General features: G+C 39.2%; 3 protein-coding genes across 6 annotated transcripts in view; 1 reads left to right on the forward strand and 2 right to left on the reverse strand.

The window, feature by feature from the left end:
• MRPL47 (mitochondrial ribosomal protein L47) overlaps positions 1 to 15,180 on the forward strand; it is a 34,593-nt gene extending 19,413 nt beyond the window's left edge. For all 3 annotated transcript variants that reach the window (XM_045502892.1, XM_045502893.1, XM_045502894.1), the window contains exons 4-7: positions 1,722 to 1,818; positions 7,264 to 7,394; positions 10,209 to 10,304; positions 14,979 to 15,180. In XM_045502892.1, coding sequence (XP_045358848.1) covers positions 1,722 to 1,818; positions 7,264 to 7,394; positions 10,209 to 10,304; positions 14,979 to 15,102 — 448 coding nt within the window. In that variant the 3' untranslated portion in view covers positions 15,103 to 15,180. The remainder of the gene's footprint in view (positions 1 to 1,721; positions 1,819 to 7,263; positions 7,395 to 10,208; positions 10,305 to 14,978) is intronic.
• LOC123611218 (non-histone chromosomal protein HMG-17-like) lies at positions 6,743 to 7,125 on the reverse strand. The gene has a single exon (XM_045502898.1). It carries the CDS (start codon positions 7,123 to 7,125, stop codon positions 6,853 to 6,855), a length of 273 nt encoding a protein of 90 aa, XP_045358854.1. The 3' UTR covers positions 6,743 to 6,852.
• A 337-nt stretch (positions 15,181 to 15,517) lies between the features above and the next one.
• Positions 15,518 to 20,643, reverse strand: part of ACTL6A (actin like 6A) — a 29,964-nt gene continuing 24,838 nt past the window's right edge. For both annotated transcript variants that reach the window (XM_045502890.1, XM_045502891.1), the window contains exons 13-14: positions 18,085 to 18,171; positions 15,518 to 15,996 (exon numbers count right to left, since the gene is read on the reverse strand). In XM_045502890.1, coding sequence (XP_045358846.1) covers positions 15,916 to 15,996; positions 18,085 to 18,171 — 168 coding nt within the window. In that variant the 3' untranslated portion in view covers positions 15,518 to 15,915. The remainder of the gene's footprint in view (positions 15,997 to 18,084; positions 18,172 to 20,643) is intronic.

The raw sequence follows: 20,643 nt of genomic DNA on the forward strand, positions 1-20,643 counted from the left end.
ATGCATCTCTTCTGTTTGGCTGCTTCTGAGTTGTATCCTTTAAATTTTTTTTTTTTTTCAACGTTTATTTATTTTTGGGACAGAGAGAGACAGAGCATGAACGGGGGAGGGGCAGAGAGAGAGGGAGACACAGAATCGGAAACAGGCTCCAGGCTCTGAGCCATCAGCCCAGAGCCCGATGCGGGGCTCGAACTCACGGACCGCGAGATCGTGACCTGGCTGAAGTCGGACGCTTAACCGACTGCGCCACCCAGGCGCCCCGAGTTGTATCCTTTATAATAAACCAGTTCTATTAAATTATCAAACCGGAGGAGGAGGGGTCATTGGAAACCGAATTTATAGTTGTTAGTGAAATGTATGCAGGCTTTGGAACTTGCTATTGGCATGTGAAGTGGGAGGACAGTTTTGTGGGACTGTACCCTTCAGTCTGTAATCTGGCACCACAGGTACTCAGTGTCAGAGTGCTGGAGAAGTGGTGTTGAAAACTCAATGTGTATTTGGCATCAGGATGGAAAAAAAACCTTTCATTTGGTGTCAGAAATATTATATGTAGAACAGCACAGATTCATTGTAGAAAAATTAGTTGTATGAAAGCACTGTTACCGTGGGTTACTGGTGAAGGGATAGGTAGGGCTGTTCAGTATTCATCTTGGCTAAAACCTATTTATCTTCTGATTTTATCTCCTTCCCCAAAATTGTCTTCCTCCATAACTTAAAATACCCCAGTGCTTTTGTGTCATTTTCAGTGCCCTTGACATTTATTTCCTTTCCTTTCTTCCAGCTCTAATTCTCAAACATTTATTCACAAAACTTACCCCACTTTACCTTTGCCACTTTAGTACCTTTGGTTATGTTTGCTTTGGTTTCCTTTCCAGCCTAACAAAACCCATCTTTCTGAAGCTTGCTTTGATCATCCTGGCTAGAAGAGATGTTCTCACCTCTCCCACATAAATCTTCCCTCTCTCGTCTGTACCACTCAGTTCACCACATCACACTACATTTTCTGAGGCAGCCTAGTGAAGTAGAAATAAAAAGAATATTGCACACAGGGAGTCCAGATTATGAATCTTGAATTAGTTATGTGCCCCAGAATACCTTACTTCTGTCACCCTTACTTTCTTCTTTTACAAAGTAGAGGGGCGCCTGGGTAGCTCAGTTGGTTGAATGTTCAACTCTTGATTTTGGCTCAGGTCATGATGTCATGGTCATGGGATAGAGCCCCAAATCTGTCTCTGCGCTGAGCATGGAGCCTGCTTAAGATTCTCTCTCTTCCTCTCCCTCTGCCCTTCTCTCCAACCGCCTCTCTAAAATTAAAAAAAAAAAAAAAAAAAGTGGAAATAGTACCAACTCCAAAGGGTTGATGTGAGAATTAGATGAGGTAATATATATAAAGCGCTTATTAGCACATTGCGTGGCATATAATAGGCAGTAAGTGAATGTTACCGTCCATCTTCTCTCTCCACTTGGAGTGTAGGGATTATTTTTTATATTTTATGTAACTCTCTTGGCACTTAATACAGTATGTGGCACATGGAAAATTTACTGAACAAATGAGTAAGAATTCATACAGCTCTGTTTAAACGATAATTCTTTGTAATGATGTTCTGTATATTGAGATTTCTAAAGGATTTTTGAGTACAGATCATTAGTTTTGATGTCAAAAACTATAGCCTTAATGTAATCATAGAATAGCATCACAAGCTTTGTGTTCTTTGACACAGGTATGTCCTACTGAAAGAAAGAAACATGCTCTTAACTTTAGAGCAGGAGGCCAAGCGGCAGAGGTTGCCAATGCCAAGTCCGGAGCGGTTAGAAAAGGTAACATTTGTGGAGGCTAGAGACTATTGTGTGGGATAAAGGCCAAAACATGTAAGTCTATGGTTCCTGTACTTCTTGGCAAGTAGATTCCTTTTTTAAAGTTTCTGCTTGATGTTTAGTAAATGTACAGAGTTGTGCAACATCACTATTCTAGAATATCTCCATCACTCCAAAATGAAGTGTCATGCCAATCTGTAGTCCCTCGCCATTCCCATCTGCAACCCTCAACAGATGTGTGGACATGGGCTTTTATTTCTCTTGGGTACATAGATAGGAGTGAAATTGCTGGGTCATATGGTAAATCTGTGTTTAACATTTTGGGAAACAGCCCAACTGTTCTTTAAAGTAGCTGCACCATTTTAAATTGCTGGTTTCAGTTTAGCCACTGCCCTACCAACCAGGTCAAAATTTTGAGTGCATTTTTTTTTTTTATTGTAGTAAAAAACACATAACATAAAACTTACCTTCTTAAATAATTTTTAACAGTATAGTTTAGTAGTATTAAGTACATTCACATTGTTGTGAAAAGGTCAACTATTGTTCAAATTAGGTTTTCTTCATCATTAAAAAAAAAATCCCCTTAGGTTCATGATTTCCACTCCTACAGGTAATTATTTGTATATGTTTCCTGTTTATCCAGCAGAATTTTTTTCTGTGTGTAGAAGTGTGCCTAATTATTTTTATTTACATAATAAAATTATTACATAATTATTTAATACATAATATATCTAATTTGGTTATAAACTCTTAAAAACTCTCCTGACATTTGTACTTTCACTTACCTAGTATATCCTGGGTACTTTTCCCTTTCAGTATATGTAGATCTGCCTTTTCTTTTTCAAGGCTGTACACATTTTTTTTTAAATGTTTGTTTATTTATTTTGAGAGAGACAGTGCATGCGAGTGTGGGGGGAGGGGCACAGGGAGAGTATGAGAATCCCAAGCAAGCCAGACGTGGAGCTCAATCTCACGACCATGAGATGAGACCATGACTTGAGCCAATATCAAGAGTTGGACACTTAACCAACTGAGCCACCCGGGCATCCCAATGGCTGTACATGTTTAAGCTATTTCTTCCATGTAGAAGTTTTGTGTTTTATTTAGTTGAATTTCTCAAGGTTTTTTGCCTGGATTGCTTACGAGGTTAATTCTTTGTTGATGTTTCTGTGCCATCGTAAATAGAACTCAGCTTTTTGCCTAACCTCAGCTGCTTCACGTTCGCTCATTTCCCTACACTACTCACAGCCGTTATTGCCACACTGCCTCTGAGAGGGGCGGACCTAATATCCCTGCAGAGAGTCAAAGAATGTAGGGAGTAAAGTTTTAGTTATTTAGCCTCACTAGGAAGAAGTTATTCTGACTTAATGAAAATTGAATTCCATAGCATATTTATTTTTATTTGAAACTTTATTTTGACACAACATGAGATTGACAGAAAAGTTAAGAGAATAGTACAAAGGTACCTTTCACCCAGTTTCCCTAAGTGAATATTTTACCCATTTGCTTTATCCTTCTCTGCCTCCTTCTCTAAATAACACATTTTTTCTTCAGAAGTTTAAGAGTCAGTTATATACATCCATAAATAATTAAGTATATGTTGTGAAAAAAACAAGGATATTTCCTTACATAACCACTGTACAACTTTCAAAATCAGGAAATTGATATAATACTATTATCTAATCTGCAGATCTATTTCATCAGTTATCCGGACGTTGTCCTCTAATTTATAGCAAAATAAAATTCTGGATCATTTTCCAGTTGTTATCTCATTAGTCTTCTTTAATCTGGATACTCAGTCTTTCTTTGTGTATCAGAACATTGATTTTTTTGAAGAGTGTAGGCCAGTTTGGGTTTGTTTAATGTTTCTCATTATAATCATGATGATTGGCGGAAGTATCATAGAAGTGATACAGTTTTCTTCACAGTACATAATATTAGGAGGCACAGGATGTGGATTTGTTTTGTTACCGGTGTTCACATCAATAATTTTTTAGTGTGGGGTGCCTGGGTGGCTCAGTTGGTTAAGAATCCAACTTTGGCTCAAGTCATGATCTCGCGGTTTGTGAGTTTGAGCCCCACGTCAGGCTCTGTGCTGACAGCTCAGAGCCTGGAGCCTGCTTCAGATTCTGTGTCTCCCCCTCTCTGTGCCCCTCCCATGCTCACACTCTGTCTCTTTCTGTCTCAGTAATAAATAAACATTAAAAAAATTTTTGTTTAAATAATTTTTTAGTGTGATGTCTGCCAGGTTTCTCCACGGTGTATATAGTTACTAATTTTTCTTTGTATTGAGATCATATATAAACATCCTGTAATTTCTCAAACTTGCACTCACTGGGTTTAACATCTATTGATTAGTTATTACTACAATGTTTGCTAAATGGGCATTTTTTTCATCCCATGATTCATTCTACATTTATTGGTTAGCTTTCTTATGTAAGGAATGGCTTTCCCTTCACTTTCTTCTATCCTATCGCTGTGGACTCAGGGATTTCAGTTTTATTCAGTGAGTTATAATTCTTGAATACCTTCATCCCAGATTTAAGGACCAGTGTGGATTCCTTCAGGCTCGCCCCTGTGTTCTCATCACTTTTATGAGGCATAGCAAGTTGTTCTGGATTCATTTTGTACGTTTCCTGCCCCATCCCTGGAATCAGCCATTTTACAGAGGAATACCCTGATTCCTTTTAATGACGAATGATGTATTTAGAAACTAAGACCTGATGATTGCCACATAACATTTATAAAGCATTGAGATTTTATTTTCAGGATATTTGCTAATTCTGCTATTAAGGAAAGTTATGGATAGCTCATTGTTTATTTGTTGAATAAGCTTTTGTTAGAATGGTGCTGTTGTAAGACTTTTAAACTTCAGTAATAGATTACCCCATCTCCCTGCTATAAAAAAATACATTTCAGAAGTGAGCTTCATCCCCATAGGTCATATATATTGCACTTTCTGGATTAGTAAATTCCAAAAATAATGAAAGCTTTCTCCAGATAAACTGAACGTGATCGTAATTTTTTTTCAGTTTTTTTTTATGTTTATTTATTTATTTTTTTGATAGAGACAGACAGACAGAACATGAGCAGGGTAGGGCAGACAGAGAGGGAGACAGAGAATTCAAAGCAGGCTCCAGGATCTGAGCTGTCAGCACAGAGCCCAACGTGGGGCTTCAACTCACAGACTGCAAGATCATGACCTGAGCCAAAGTCAGATGCTTAACCAACTGAGCCACCCAGGCGCCCCAATCATGATTTTTTTTTTAAGCCTCAAATGTATGCATCTTCTCAGTTTTGTGACATACTACTAAGGAAAATTTATCAAGAAAAAAAATTAAAAAATCCTTCTCAAGATATAAATTGAAGGTGTGGAAGTGTGTAAGGACATTCTTGGCTCTGGAAGAGTTAAGCTGAAAGGAAAGAAAGCTCTCCAAGGTTGGCTTGTTTTGAATAAAGTGCATCTAATTGATATTTCTGATTTTCCTTCTCATCTGGAGGCATGAGCATGAGTAATCGGGTATGATTTCCGTTAGGAGCCCCAGCAGCAACCTTGCATGGGCAAACCCTAATGTAGTCGGTGAACAGCCAGGCTCACTAGGTTCCTAAGGGCTACATGGCACTTCACTCTTCTAAGTTTGTCTGTCTTCCAAATAGGATTCACCATTCTCACCCATCTTTTATTTCTCAGGGGTTTTGTAGAAATTCATTCAGTTAAGAGGAGGTACGTGTGGATTCAGCTGCTCAGTGTGCCTTTGATTGAAGTAGGGGAGAGCAGATACATAGAGTGTGAGCTGCGTATACAGGTTATGAGGTAGTCTATCTAAATTTGTGGCTTTCACATCTCTTTTGGATGCTGCAGCTACCTGGAAGTTTAGCTTTATAATCTAATCTGCCACCCTGTTTTTGAGGGCTCTTAAAAGAAACAAATGTGTATATACAGTATTTCTATTTGTTATGATGCTCACAGGTAATACACATAACCGAAAAAATGCCTCAGTATTTAGAGCTATGAAAAAATTTAGCTCATCTGTCATTAGAGTCCCCAAAGATGAATATTTATTTATAAAGAATATATTTTGCCCTGCTAATAATTACTGTATACATTTTAAACTTCAATAGAAATGTTAAAGAGATAAAAATAAATAGGGGTTCCAGTAGGATCTTCTTGCATCTTGATGGATCATTGGAAAGTAGGATCAGGGTAGACTGATATTCCATTCTCTGTAATAGCAGCAGCTGCCAATCAAGTAGGAACATCTGTGTCGGGGCACCCGGGTGGCTCAGTGTGTTAAGTGTCCAACTCTTGATCTCAGCTCAGGTCATGATCTCACGGGTTCGTGGGATCGAGCCTTGTGTCAGGCTCTACACTGACGGCATGGAGCCTGCTTGGGATTCTCTCCCTCTCTCTGCCTCTCTCTCTCTCTCTCTCCTGCTCACTGTCCCTCTCTCAAAAATAAAAAACATCCAAAAAGAATTTTTTTTAATGAATTTTATTTTTTCCACACCACAAGGCATTTGTGCCAAGGTGGCTAATGTGGGTTGACATCAAGGAATCCCTCCTCCTGGAAGCCAGGAGGAAGTTTCTCAAAACTAGAAGGGAAGGGTGTTTTTCCCCTTGTATCAGTCTAGCTTTGGAGATACTCTGTTAGTGACATATGCCCTCCCTCAAAACAACAATGAAGTGTTCTTTGTGCTAACAACATAGCTTAAAAAAAAAAAGTAAAACACGGGGCACCTGGGTGGCTCAGTTGGTTAAGCGTCCGACTTCCACTCAGCTCATGATCTCATGGTCCACAAGTTAAAGCCCCGCATTGGGTTCTGTGTTGACAGCTTAGAGCCTGGAGCCTGCTTCCGATTCCCTCTTTATCTGCCCCTCCCCTGCTCATGCTCTCTCTTTCTCTCAAAAATAAATAAATATTTAAAAAAAAAATTTTTTTTAAGTAGAAGATAATTCTGCATTTTTATAAAACTTGATAAATAGTATTTCAAACTGTACAGTCACCAGAAGTACACAGTTATCAAAAATCACACACTTCACTTGGCATCTCCAACACCCTCAGCTTTCTGTGCCTGGTCTGTTTTGGCATCTCTGTTTTCTGTAGGACCATCCCCATCCTTGCCAGCATCAGCTTTCCCCTTTTTCCCTTTGGGTACCTTCTCTCCCTTTTGTGCAGGGGCCTTTTTAGGTTTGGGCTCTGGCTTTGGAGGAGCAGGTTTAGCAGGAAATCTTGCACATCTTCTCTGTGGCTCATCCTTCACCTTGGCTTTATGTGCTTTAGCATCCCCTTCATTCTTTCTCTTGGGCATGGTGGCGACTGTGGCAGGACATAGGCACTGGATGTGGGGATTCAGTGGAGCACAAACTTTGGTGGGGCCCGGGGTCCTTCTCCCCACCTTTCTGTTGTAGGTGATTGTTGAAATTGTATCTTCCTAATCTCTTACCAGGTAATAGATTCCATGGATGCCTTAGATAAAGTTGTCCAGGAAAGAGAGGATGCCCTAAGACTTCTTCAGACTGGTCAAGAAAAAGCTAGACCTGGTGCCTGGAGAAGAGACATCTTTGGAAGAATCATCTGGTACATAGTTTCCACTGTGGTTTTTCTAAGATGAGAGTGGAAATCTCATGCCCCATTCTCCTGTCCGGTATCTTTTACAAAAACTCTTATATGAAATTTATTACAGATGTATCTAATGTAAACAGAAGTCTCCAGACCCCTTTGGAACCCCAAGATATGAATGAAGGTAGCTTTATTTGGTAGCCCAGGCACCCCATTCTCGTGATTCAATTATTTTTAGGTTTTTTTTACTTTTTAATTTTTTTTATCTATTTATTTTTGAGTGAGAGACAGAGTACAACAGGGGAGGGACACAGAGAGAGGGAGGCATAGAATCTGAAGCAGGCTCCAGGCTCTGAGCTGTCAGCACAGAACCCAATGTAGGGCTTGAACTCACAAGCTGTGAGATCATGACCTGAGCCAAAGTCGGACGCCCAACCGACTGAACCACCCAGGTGCCCCTGTAGGTTCTTTATAACAGTGGTGCTTAATCTTCTGTCAATCATGTGACCTTTGGGAATCTGGTGAAAGTTATAGATCTTTTACCCAGAGAAATGTACATATACACATAGAATTATAGAGCACTAATAAACACCATGAAGCTAATTTTAGGACATGCACCTGCCCATTAAGAACTTGAGATTAGGGGTGCCTGGGTGGCTCAGTTGGTTAAGCTGCCGACTTCGGCTCAGGTCATAATCTCATGATTCGTGAATTTGAGCCCCTTGTCGGGCTCTGTGCTGACAGCTCAGAGCCTGGAGCCTACGTGGGATTCTGTGTCTCCCTCTCTCTCTGCCCTTCCCCAGCTCACGCTCTGTCTCTCTCTCAAAAATAAACAATAAAAAAATTTTTTTAATTAAAAAAAAGAACTTGAGATTAAAAAAAAGTTCTCAAAAAGAGTTTTCAGGGAATAAGGCCACATGAACCCTTTTCAAAAAAAGCATTGCTGCCATATCAGGATAAGCCCTAGTTCAAATTATGAAACTGTTTATTTTCATTAGTCTTTCCACCTTTTGTCCCCTGTGTCTAGCTCCCGAAGTCCTGTCAGACCCTGGGAAAGGATCTGATAATAAACATTCAAACTGAGGTATAAATAAATGAGGAGACCCAGTGTAGTCTCTGTCTTCAGGGCTTTATTTACATTTGGGTTGAGCTGCTAAAAGGAAGCATACTTAGTAGAATTTTTAAATGTTGGTCAGCAAAAGAGGCATAGCAAAATAAGAGACCCTCCCTGTACTCTTGAAGTTATACCACATAGTAGTGCTTATTCATTTGATAGGCTCTTTTTTTTTTTTTTTTAAAGAGAGAGTACACAAGTTGGGGGGAGAGGCAGAGAGAGAGAGAGTGAGAGAGAGAGAGAGAGAGAGGGAGAGAGAATCTCAAGCAGGTTTCCCGGGCTCCATGGAGCCCGACATGGGGCTTAATCTCACAACCCTGGGATCATGTGACCAGAGCCGAAATCAAGAGTTGGACGCTCATCTGACTGAATCACCCAGGCGTACCTGGTAGTCTTTTTTAATTGAGTTTGCAGTAATAGGGCTGCTTGGAGCAAACTGTAGGGGAGTAGCTGTATGTCTGTAATGGTATAATCCAATACAGAAAAGAGAAATTACCAAAATGTCTAACTAGAAACTTTATTTTCTAATTTTTATTTGGATTAATACAATTGAGGTCAGTTAGGGAAGGGTGAGGATAGAGGAGAGAATCTGTATGAGTGCTAATCTCTTCTAGGTTTTTAAAATTTTGCTTTTTAACTTTTCCAGAGCTAAACAAAGTAGTAATTATATCATCTTTCCAACATAGCTTATTAACTCAAACATTATTAATTCCAGTACCTTTTCCCTAATTTTTTATTCCATGTTATAATATTTAAGGTAGCCTTTTAAATGCAGAGCTCCTTCTTAAAAACATTTCATCTAAATTTTTTTTTCTGTCAAAAGAACATGTGGTAGTAATATCGGAGATTACTTTATGGACACGTCATGCCCTTGTCTGTTGAGGAGTAGTAGATTGTCATCCTGATGAACTGAGGGAAATACAGTACCGTTATCTATCCTGCTTAAAGCAGTGGTCCAAATTTCTTGTGGCACTGTCACATTATATAGTAAAGGCTGAAATTTTTATAAAGAGATTGGAACTTTGGCTTCTAATATTACAGATTAATCCTGGATTTAACCAATCAGAAAAGATTGGTTAAATGGCCTGAAATTAATCCTTTTGTTACTTTTTTCATTGAAGTACTTTCAAATGAATGTTATATATAGTATGAATTCACAACTTTCTTTTTCCCTCTCAACATTATGATTTTTTAGGTTTCATTGTGTTGAGATAAATGTAGATACCTACATCAGTTGGTGCAATTTATTTATAATTTAAAAGCAAAAAACTATACATACACTTGTATGTATTATATATTATGTATGTATGTATATACATGTGTGTATAAAATAAGTACATACATACATATGTATGGAGTAAAAGTATGAAATACATCTGGTAGTGATACACTCCAGTGTATGGCTCAGAGCTGCTGTGGAAATACAGAACTTAACCTGTGTCTTTAAGTTTTTATATATATTTTTTCAAAAGTGATCTGAAGCAGACATTGCAAAACATACGTACACTCATGAACTCAGTGGGTTCATGTCTGTACTTTTTTCTAAGTTTAGAGTATTTCATAATTTATAAAAATTGTAAAAATCTTTTAAAAGCCAATTACATCTCATTTTATTGAAAATACATTTAGCTCAAAGATGGCTAAAACTCTATTTGTAAAAAATGAAAAATGTATGAAATATCTTCTATTAAGGCAATATCTCTTTGCTTTCTTGGCAGGCACAAGTTCAAGCAGTGGCCTATACCTTGGTACCTAAATAAAAGATACAACAGGAAACGATTCTTTGCAATGCCCTATGTGGAACGTTTTATGAGGTGAGCACAACCCAAATACCCTTTAGTAACAAAACTTACCTTTATATCAGATAACACAAGTTAAGCTTTTACATAAGTAATAAGTTAAGCTTTTACATAAGTAATACATGTGTATTGTGGAAAAAATAGAAAAATCGGGTAGAAAAGATGAAATTAAAATCTTACATAATCTCATCATCCAAAAATAACTTGTTAACATTCTAGTGTATATCCTTTCAAAAAGTTTTATTGCCTTTCTATTCATCAGTCTGTATGTAAGTACGTTACTAACTCTTTCTGTAATGTGAAAAGGAAGGTCTAAATACTTCGGTTACATAAGATATGAGCTCATGTTACTGCAAGGTTGATGAAATGAAAAGGGGCTAGGGTGAGGAGACAAGCCTGCTGCATTATGTCTGCCGTCATGTTACCCTGCCGAATGGTGGTTTCCAAATATTTACTACAACAATTTTTTTTCTGCATGAGGTTTATTATAGGGCTTCTTTTATAGAGGAATGAAGTGGTCCCACGAGCCCCCAGCTAATAATTATAAAAATGAAAGATTTTAGAAAATGGCTATTTTAGAGCACTGGATCCACATCCAAAAGCAGACAGAAACCAAATTGAAGTTGGAAGGGGAGAGAATTACAAGTTTGTGGTTTCAGGGCAAGCATGCTACTCAACTTCCATGGCTGTCTGTGGCTGCAGAGAGAAGCTGGGTGGGGAAAACTTCAAAGTTACTGGCTAAAGGTGCTAGAGGTCAGAATTCAAGCAGGAAAGCAGCTGGAAATTTAAGAAGGAAATTCTAGCAGCACAAAAACCACAGCTTGTAACAACTGCCTTAGATAATACAATCTACTTTCATCAAGAGTTCTGTAAAACTGATGTTCTCTCCCAAGAGCTTGTTTCCATACCAAACAAATAAAAATACTTAAGAAAATAACTTAAACAGGAATGAAATATATCTTTAAACTGGCTTTAAGGTGTCTTGGTACATTTTAGAATCACAATTAAAAATTTTTATCTTGGGGCGTCTAGGTGGCTCAGTCGGTTAAGCGGCCGACTTCGGCTCAGGTCATGATCTCGCGGTCCGTGAGTTCGAGCCCCATGTCGGGCTCTGTGCTGACAGCTCAGAGCCTGGAGCCTGTTTCGGATTCTGTGTCTCCCTCTCTCTGAACCTCCCCCGTTCATGCTCTGTCTCTCTCTGTCTCAAAAATAAATAAATGTTAAAAAAAAAAAAAAAAAAAAAATTTTTATCTTCCCCATTAAACCAGCTCCCTCTCCTCATTTTCAGTTTTATCTTTGTGATGTGATTTATAATAAAAGGTACATATATTTGGTCTTCCTCCTTGTTCCTGACACAGGACTCCTAAAACCCTTGGAATTTTCTAGGTGGGGTGGTATCTTTTGTTAATGTTAATGACATGGTTTTTGGGGAGCACCTAAGAATGGGGGCTAATTGCTAGAGGAACCAACTTGGAATAGATGGTTGAAACTTTCAGTCCCACAGCCTGACTTCTGGAGAGGGGAACAGGGCTGGAGGTGAATCGGTAGCCAGTGGACAATGATTTGCTTTAATCGACTGTGCCTGTGTAATGAGGCCTCTGTAAAAAGGATAGGGTTCAGGGAGCTTTTCTGTTGGTGAGCATATGGAGACTGGAGGAGAGTGGGGTGCCTAGAAGAGGGCATGGAAGCCTCATGCCCTCTCCCCACTCCTTGTCCTGTGTACCTCATGTCTGGCTACTCCTGAGTTTATATCCTTTTATAATAAATCCATAATAGTGAGTAAAGGGGTTTCCTGAGTTCTGTGAGTGACTCTAGCAAATTAATCGAACCCACGGAGGAGGTCTTGGTAGCCTCTGATTTAAAGTACAGGTAACGGGGGCGCCTGGGTGGCACAGTCGGTTAAGCATCCGACTTCAGCCAGGTCACGATCTCGCGGTCCGGGAGTTCGAGCCCCGCGTCGGGCTCTGGGCTGATGGCTCAGAGCCTGGAGCCTGTTTCCGATTCTGTGTCTCCCTCTCTCTCTGCCCCTCCCCCGTTCATGCTCTGTCTCTCTCTGTCCCAAAAATAAATTAAAAAACGTTGAAAAAAAAAAAAAATTTAAAGTACAGGTAACAGCCTGGACTTGTGACTGCTGTCTGAAGTCCAAAGAGGGAGTTGTGGGAACGTCTGATCTGTGGCAAGTCGTTGGTTAAGAAGCATGTGTGACAACCTCTGACACGATCTCCACGTAGTGTCAGAATGGAGTTGAACTGTTGCTCATTCTGCTGGTGTCTGAGAATTGCTTGATGGGAGGGTAGAGGTGGGGGGACCACCACCAGTGGAATGAGGTCCAGCACCCCTTAAATAGTATATCCATTCTACATGGGCATTTTTCATCATCAGTGCCCTAGAAGCAGTCAGTCTTTGATTTCATTCTTCCTGCAGAAGGTCTCCAGGATCTGTCCTTTGTGCTCCCACTGTCTCTGCCCTGGTGCCCTCCCTCTTCATCAAGATGAATTATTGAACCTCTTCCTGACTCCAGTCCATTCAAATACTGCTTCCTGGCTAATTCTCCTCAAACCTTTTTATCACATAACCTGTTTAGAAACCTATAGTTGCTTCTTGTCTACAGATAAATCCAAACTCCTTCCCACCCAGGGTTCCCACACTTTAAGTCTTACCTGCTTACCCTCATCAAAGTCAGACCTTTCTCCTTGTTTCCTAAACAGTCTTGCTCATTTTCCCCTCTTTTATGTACAGCTCTGAAATCCTTCTACCATTCACATTTAAAAAAAATTTTTTTAATCTTTATTTTACAGATAGAGAGAACGCATGAGTGGGGGGAGGAACAGAGAGAGAGGGAGATCTAGAATCTGAAGCAGGCTCCAGGCTCCAAGCTGTCAGCACAGAGCCCAACGTGGGGCTCGAACTCCTGAACAGTGAGATCATGACCTGAGCCAAAGTCAGGTGCTTAACTGACTGAGCCTCCCAAGTGCCCCGTCCACCATTCACATTTTAAGGCCCAGTTCAGATACTAAGCAGTTGAAGACATTTAACTGCATTTTTTTTTCCTCTACAACTTCTCTAGACCTACCGTGCCATTGGTCCTTTTGTCCCTTAGTCCTAGAAGGTGAAGCTATAAACAACTATGTATGAGAATTTATGAATCCAGTGTTGCTTTTACAGGCCTAATACATGTCCTAATTGTTCTATTTTTGAACCTATCTTTTTTAGCCTTACCTTCAGGGCATGCATCATAATCTTCTGAATATTCTTAAGAATAGCAAACCTTGGGGCGCCAAGGTGGTTCAGTCAGTTAAACGTCCAACTTGGGCTCAGGTCATGGTCTCATGGTTCATGAGTTTGAGCCCCGCTTCCGGCTCGCTGCTGTCAGTATAGAGCCCGCTTCAGATCCTGTCTCCTTCTCTCTCTGCCCTCCTGCACTCATGCATGCGGTCTCTCAAAAATTAACATCAAAAATATCAGAATAGCAAACCTTTATTCTTTATTTTTATGGGCTTATTTTTTTTAACGGCCAAAATTTAGTGGGAGCAAAGACTGAGGACTATCATGAGTAATCTGATTTCAGCTTTGCTTGATCTTTATACTTAATTTACAAAATAGCTCATATTTTTCAACGTTTATTTATTTTTGGGACAGAGAGAGACAGAGCATGAACAGGGGAGGGGCAGAGAGAGAGGGAGACACAGAATCGGAAACAGGCTCCAGGCTCTGAGCCATCAGCCCAGAGCCCGACGCGGGGCTCGAACTCACGGACCGCGAGATCGTGACCTGGCTGAAGTCAGACGCTTAACCGACTGCGCCACCCAGGCGCCCCAAATAGCTCATATTTTTAAAGTACACACCTATCTTGGTCTTCACCCAAATAGAATTCTTGGCTCAAATTTCTGTGACCATACTAAGTTACTATGATCTCTTATGTTGTTTTAAAATATACTCATGCCTAGTGATCAATAAAATATCCTGCAAAATCTTAAGTACAGTAGTGGCTTGGCATCTATGAAGTTATCATTTGCAACTTTGTCTTAAGTGACCCTAGAGGTCAAAATAATTTAGCTGAGGCGCAAATGCTTCCTGCTCTGAAATGCAAACTCACATAGGGACCAGTCTAGCACCTAACCGTCATCTCTTAACATAGTTTTATTCTCTTTGTTGTAGGGAAAATGACATGGTAGACTGAGGTATTTGGAATTAGGGAATTCAAAAAAGTCTCGGGATGTTATCACAGGATACAAAAAATCTATTGTATTCAATAAAACTGGTGTTTTTAAAAGAGGAAAAAAAGTAGCCCAGTCTGCTACAGGCTCATAAGATCTGTTCATTTCTTTCTATGTAGGAAATAGGAAGCATTGGTGTAGGGTTACAAATGCTTTTGATTGTAAGTTTATCTTTGACTTATGTAGGTTTACAGTGATTATTCAAGTTTAATAACATACATGGGAACACCTGACTAGCCCAGTCAGTAGAGCATGCAACTCTTGATCTTGGGGTTGTGAATCCCTTGTTGGGTAAAGACATTACTTAAAAATAAAGTCTTTAAAAAAAAAAAAAAATAATAATATACATGACACACCTAATACGAAGACTAGCATTATTGAGGCTTTTAAGTAATTGATTTGGATATCCTTTGAGAACATTGAGTAACAGGGAAATATTTTTGTATAAATTGGTATTATGCTTTTATTCTAGATTGAGAATTGAGAAACAAGCCCGCATTGAAGCAAGGAAGAAAAGTTTAGAGAAAAAGAAAGAAAAATTTCTTCAGGAAAAGTTTCCACGTCATTCTGAAGCCCAGAAGTCAACTGTTGTCTAAGATGTCTGAATTCTGAAGTTACTATTTTGTTTTCCTTGGATAACAATCTATATACAAAAGTAAATATGTATTAAGTAATTTATAAAGAAATTGTGTTTTTAGTTAAATGACTATCTCAACTGGTTTAAGGGTTAATATGGCATGCTAACTCTGGAAGTTAAAAAATCTGACATCTAAGCAAACTTTAACATCACCTGTACCTTAGAGTGGGAAAGTGATGTCAACTGCAATAGCAAAGGCAGTAAGGTCATTTTTGGAATTCAGGTAACATTTCTACTATTATATTAATAGCATATGAAGGGGGTGTGGACATTACTTTTAATAAACAATGAGTACTTTCACTCAAAATAATATAAATACATTTAGTAAAACTTAAAGTAGTTAAGTCACAACACAACAATAATTCAAAAAAGCATTTCTGGAATGGCTAATAACTTTTATTTAATTTTGCAAGCCTAAGGTAAAAAGCATAGGCAGTAAATTTTACTAGTCAATAAAAACCAATTCTACCAATCACTGGTAATTAATATACTAAACAGAGTTGAAAAGCATTTTACTGAAAGCAAAATATTTAGAGAAAATAGACATTTATACAAAATTATAAAATGCTTGTAATAAGAATAAGTGCATTTCAAGGAAAGCACAAACTTATCTTAATTTATAGAGCCAGTTAAAGCCTTAAAAAATTTAAGTGGAAATTGAAATATGCAAAAATGTATAAACATTCTACAAAAGATGGTCACTCTTTTCCTGAGTACACTAAAGCTGTGGAACTTAAGGTGACACGGGAAGGCAGAGGTCTGGGAACTCTCCTCAAGGGCATTTCCTTTCTACACACTGCTTCCCTCCTTCTTCATATTCTTGTTTGGAAATCCACATCTGTTGAAAGGTGCCCTGTAAAATGGAAAGAAAAATTATATATTGTGCCTTTTTGTTAGAACATACTTTTTAAATTATCTTTTTCATAACTGATTTTGGGGCGCCTGGGTGGCTCGGTTAAGTATCCAGCTTCGCCTCAGGTCATGATCTCACTGTTCGTGAGTTCAAGCCCCACGTCAGGCTCTCTGTTGATAGCTCAGAAACTGGAGCCTGCTCTGGATTTTGTGACTCCCTCTCTTTCTGCCCCTCCCCTGCTCACACTCTGTCTCTCAAAAAATAAACAAACAACTGATCTTGCAGAACGCTTAAGCCCCTCCCCCAAATAGTACTCCCTTATTCCCTTATTTCTGCCCTCCTCTAGAACACCCAGAAACATGATTTAGAAAGAATAAGTCTTTCTATACCTATTAAACTGTCATGAGGACTTAGAAAATGGCTGTGAAAGGAAGATGGATGGTTTAGCTATGATGGCTTGGTGCCAACCTGAGGCAACAATAAGAAACTATCGGAAGGTTTCCTCCCAGTACAGAATTGATGTTCTAACACTTAACTAATGGCAGCATTTAGAACTCAGAAGTGCTTGGGGTGCCTGGGTGGTTCAGTCAATTAAGTGTCTGACTCTTGATTTCAACTCAGGTCATGAGCTCATGGTTCATGGGTTCGAGCCCTGTGTTAGGCTCTGTGCTGGCAGCAAGGAGCCTGCTTGGGATTCTGTCTCTGCCCCCTCCCTGGCTCATACTCTCTCAAAAATAAACATAAAACTTAAAAAAAAAAAAAAAAACCCTCAAAAGTGCTCATCAGGAGTAGGATAAAGTTTTACAGGAACACACACAATAAATATAGTGCATAAGCACTATAGAAGATGGAAAGGAGGAAAATAACCAAAGAAGGAAGAAACCTAGGCTACATTAAAAATAAAACATATAAGCAGGAAAAATCCATTCTCTAAGATTAACTCTATTCAAGTGGACTTGCAGTGGTATCCAGCTTTGATCTAAGATCTATTAAAAGACTGGAAATAGAATACATAGACACTTATGTCTATAATACATTTATGTATAATAATACACTCATGTATTATTATAAACTTTTACTAGCTTAAAAAGGTTTAGGAGTGGGGCTCCTGGGTGGCTCAGTTGGCTAAGTGTCCGACTTTGGCTTGGGTCATGATCTCAGGGTCTGTGGGTTCAAGCCCCACGTTGGGCTCTGTGCTGACAGCTCAGAGCCTAGAGCCTGCTTTGGATTCTGTATCTCCCTCTCTGCCCCTCTACTGCTTGTGCTCTCTCTCAAAAATAAATGTTAAAAAAGAATTTTTTTTTAATTGTTTAATAGAAATACTTCATGAAGGCACCTGGGTGGCTCAGTAGTTAAGCATCTGACTTTGGCTCAGATCATGATCTCACAGTTCATGAGATCCCCGCATCAGGTAAACACCAACCAGCCCTGCTTCCGGTAAAAAACAAAAACAGGCCCTGCTTCAGGCAAGCCCCATTTCTCTCTCTTCCCCTCCTAGGATTCTCTCTCTCTCTCTCTCTCTCTGCCCCTTCGCTCACTTGTGCCCTCTCTCTCTTGCTCTCAAAAAAGAAAAAAAAAAAAAAAAGTACTTCCTGACATTTACTTTGGCTGCTCTGAGGTGAAGGGGAAATTCCCCAAGTCTAGGGTGCAGATAAATACAAGGACTTTTCCTCCTGATTCAAGGCAGGCACCCATCTGAGCAATGTGAAAAACCCAGCACCATGACTTCAACCATTTGCCCCAAGAACCAACTCCTGACTTCCTCAACCTCACCAAGAGGCCAGGGAACAACCAGAACCTGAGAAGGAATGATTTAAGTCCTGACCAGTTCCAATGGGAGTAGGAAAGGGCATAAATATGTTAGTAGAATCCCCACCTTTGAGAAGGGAAACTGAAATTAGGCTTTCAAATAGCAACTGATAAGGCACTAAAGCATTTTGTTAAATTAGAACATGTAATTCATTTGATAGTTATACAAAGATAAATGATGCACTGAAATTATTTTTAGTCTTTTTACTAAACTTAGTTTATATTCACTGGTACACTTAAATCATTCAATAGGACTATTTTTCAAAGTAGTTTACTAACCAAAGATGCTAGAATGGAGCCACCAATCCATGAACTAAACCTCCGTTCTACTGTTGTATTATTTGCAATCAATTTCAACCGCATACTCTAAAATAGAGAGGGAAGAATAAGTATTAGTGCAATCAAGTAAAACAGGTGACTCAATTCAAAAAACTTGGAGGACTTTAAGGACTTCTTAACAATTGGTTCAAACACCAGTTACACGTGATTATTTTGCAAAAGCTAGGCTAATAGTAGGCATAGGTTGAATTACTATATAGAAAGTACTTTATGGTTTTTAATGTATAATATTTAATAATTACATCAACCTTAGAAAACTGCATACTAAAGAGTATGGCATTCACAACAATATCCTAGAATAACAGCAAACACATACTTAACACTTACCTATAAATCAGGTATCGTGCTAAGTGCTTCATGTGGTATTCCATGTCTTCCAATACCAAATACCATTACTGTCCCAACCTGCCACCCTTTCTATAGTCCTCACCTTTCTAACTACTTTTTTAGTATCTTATCCTAATTCCTCCTATCTTAGGTCACTCCCCCCACTCCACTTCCACATCAAAATGCAGACATTAGATCTCAGGTTTTTTATTCATAACTGCTTTCCTCCCAAATGAGTGTTTATTTTTTGAACTCACACTCTCTTGATAAACATGGTTTTGTGGCTCAGTACTATTGCTTCCTGTCTCCCTGCATCAAGAGAGTTTCCCCCTACCTAGGACTTTGTTTCCAGGGATAGTTCTTAAATTGTTGATACTCTATTATTTTATATGAACACATAGTTTGTGTTCATACAACAGTGAAATAAATGTATATGTTTCAGGAGTAAAATAAGTGATATGGGAGGAGAGGGTGCTGGGAGCAGGAGGGATGAATATGGATTTTTGTAGATGAGGAACTGCTGGGTATCTGTTGCAATGGAATTTTTTCCTGTTATTTCATCTATTTTTAATTGTCTCCTAAATGAGATGGATAATATCTAACTGCTCTTGACCAAGACCTTGGACAGCCCAGGTCTGTATTTGTTATTCTGGGACTTATTATCAAATCTAATGATTAGTATTATAATTAAGTTCTATTCCAGATCAGACTATATCTCCAAGAATGTAGTAAATACAATTCAAGTGTCAATCTTGTGCCTATATCAGTATTTACATAACAACTTAACAATTACAAAAATGTGCCATATGTAAAATGTTCCTTTGTATGAGAAACAAAAAGACTGCCAAATATACAAATTCTACAGATACTATTAGGACCCATGTAACCCCTAAGTTTCCTTTGATGTAATAACTAATACAAAGTACCATACAAAAAACTACTTGATAAAAGTTTTAAAATCTAAAGATTATGACTAGGGGAGCGTGTGTGGCTCAGTGGGTTGAGCATCTGATTCTTGATTTTGGCCCAGGTCATCTCATGATTTGTGAGAACAAGCCCTGTGTCAGGCTATGTGCTGACAGTGTGGAACCTACTTCGGATTCTCTCTCTCTCCCTTTCTCTCTGGCCCTGCCTGCTTGTGCATTCTCTCTCTCTCAAAATAAACTTTTTTTTTTTTAAATAAAGATTATGACTACTACTCTGTTATCAATGGGTACCAGACTTTCTCCCCAAACCACATTCTTCTAATCCTTTTAAAAGTTGTCACAATGCACCCAGTGATCTTTTTAAAACATAGGAGCTCTGCAGTCCCCTGCCAAATTTTATTCTGTAAGTTCCCTATTAATAAGCAACATGACCTGATACCCAACTGTGTGGGTGGAACAGTGTCCTCCAAAGAGATATGATGAAGTTCTAATCCCTGGTGCCTGTGAATGTGACATAATTTAGAAATAGGTTCTTTGCAGATGTAATTAGGATACAAGTTAAGATAAGGTCATATTGGTGGGGTACCTGGATGGCTCAGTTGGTTGAGTGTCTTGACTCTTGATTTTGGCTCAGGTCATGATCTCATGATTCATAGGATCAAGCCCTGCATTGGGCTCTCCTCTGGCAGCAAGGAGCCTGCTTGGGATTCTCTCTCCCCGCCCCCGTCTCTGCCCCTCTCCCACTTGCACTCTTTCTCTTGAAATAAATAAACATTAATTAAAAAAAAAAAAAAAGATAAGGTCATACTGGAGCAGAGTGGGTCCTTAATCCCATATGACTGTGGAGTTTTGGGGTTTCTTTTAATGTTTATTTTTGAGAGAGAGAAAGGGAGCTAGTGGGAGAGGGACAAAGAGAGGGAGACACAGAATCTGAAGCAGGCTCCAGGCTCTGAGCTGTCAGCACAGAGCCCAACACAGGGCTCAAACACACGAACCATGAGATCATGACCTGAGCCACAGTCAAGATGCCTAATCAACCGAGCCACTCAGGCACCTCCCTGGAGTTTTTATAATAAAGAGAACAGATCTGTGAGAGAATGCCCTCTGACAATGGAGACAGACTGAAGTGTTGGAGCTGCAATCCAAGAAACAACAAAGGATTGCTGGCAAACCATCAGATGCTAAGAAGAGGGAAAAGAAGAATTCTCAGCTCTACATTTCAGAGAGAGCATGGCCCTGTGGACAT

This window comes from Leopardus geoffroyi, chromosome C2 (genome assembly GCF_018350155.1).
Source record: "Leopardus geoffroyi isolate Oge1 chromosome C2, O.geoffroyi_Oge1_pat1.0, whole genome shotgun sequence".
Classification (NCBI taxonomy): Eukaryota; Metazoa; Chordata; class Mammalia; order Carnivora; family Felidae; genus Leopardus; species Leopardus geoffroyi.

Excerpts from the sequence above, each read along its gene's own strand:
- LOC123611218 (XM_045502898.1), bottom strand. The coding sequence starts at position 7,125 with ATGCCCAAGAGAAAGAATGAAGGGGATGCTAAAGCACATAAAGCCAAG.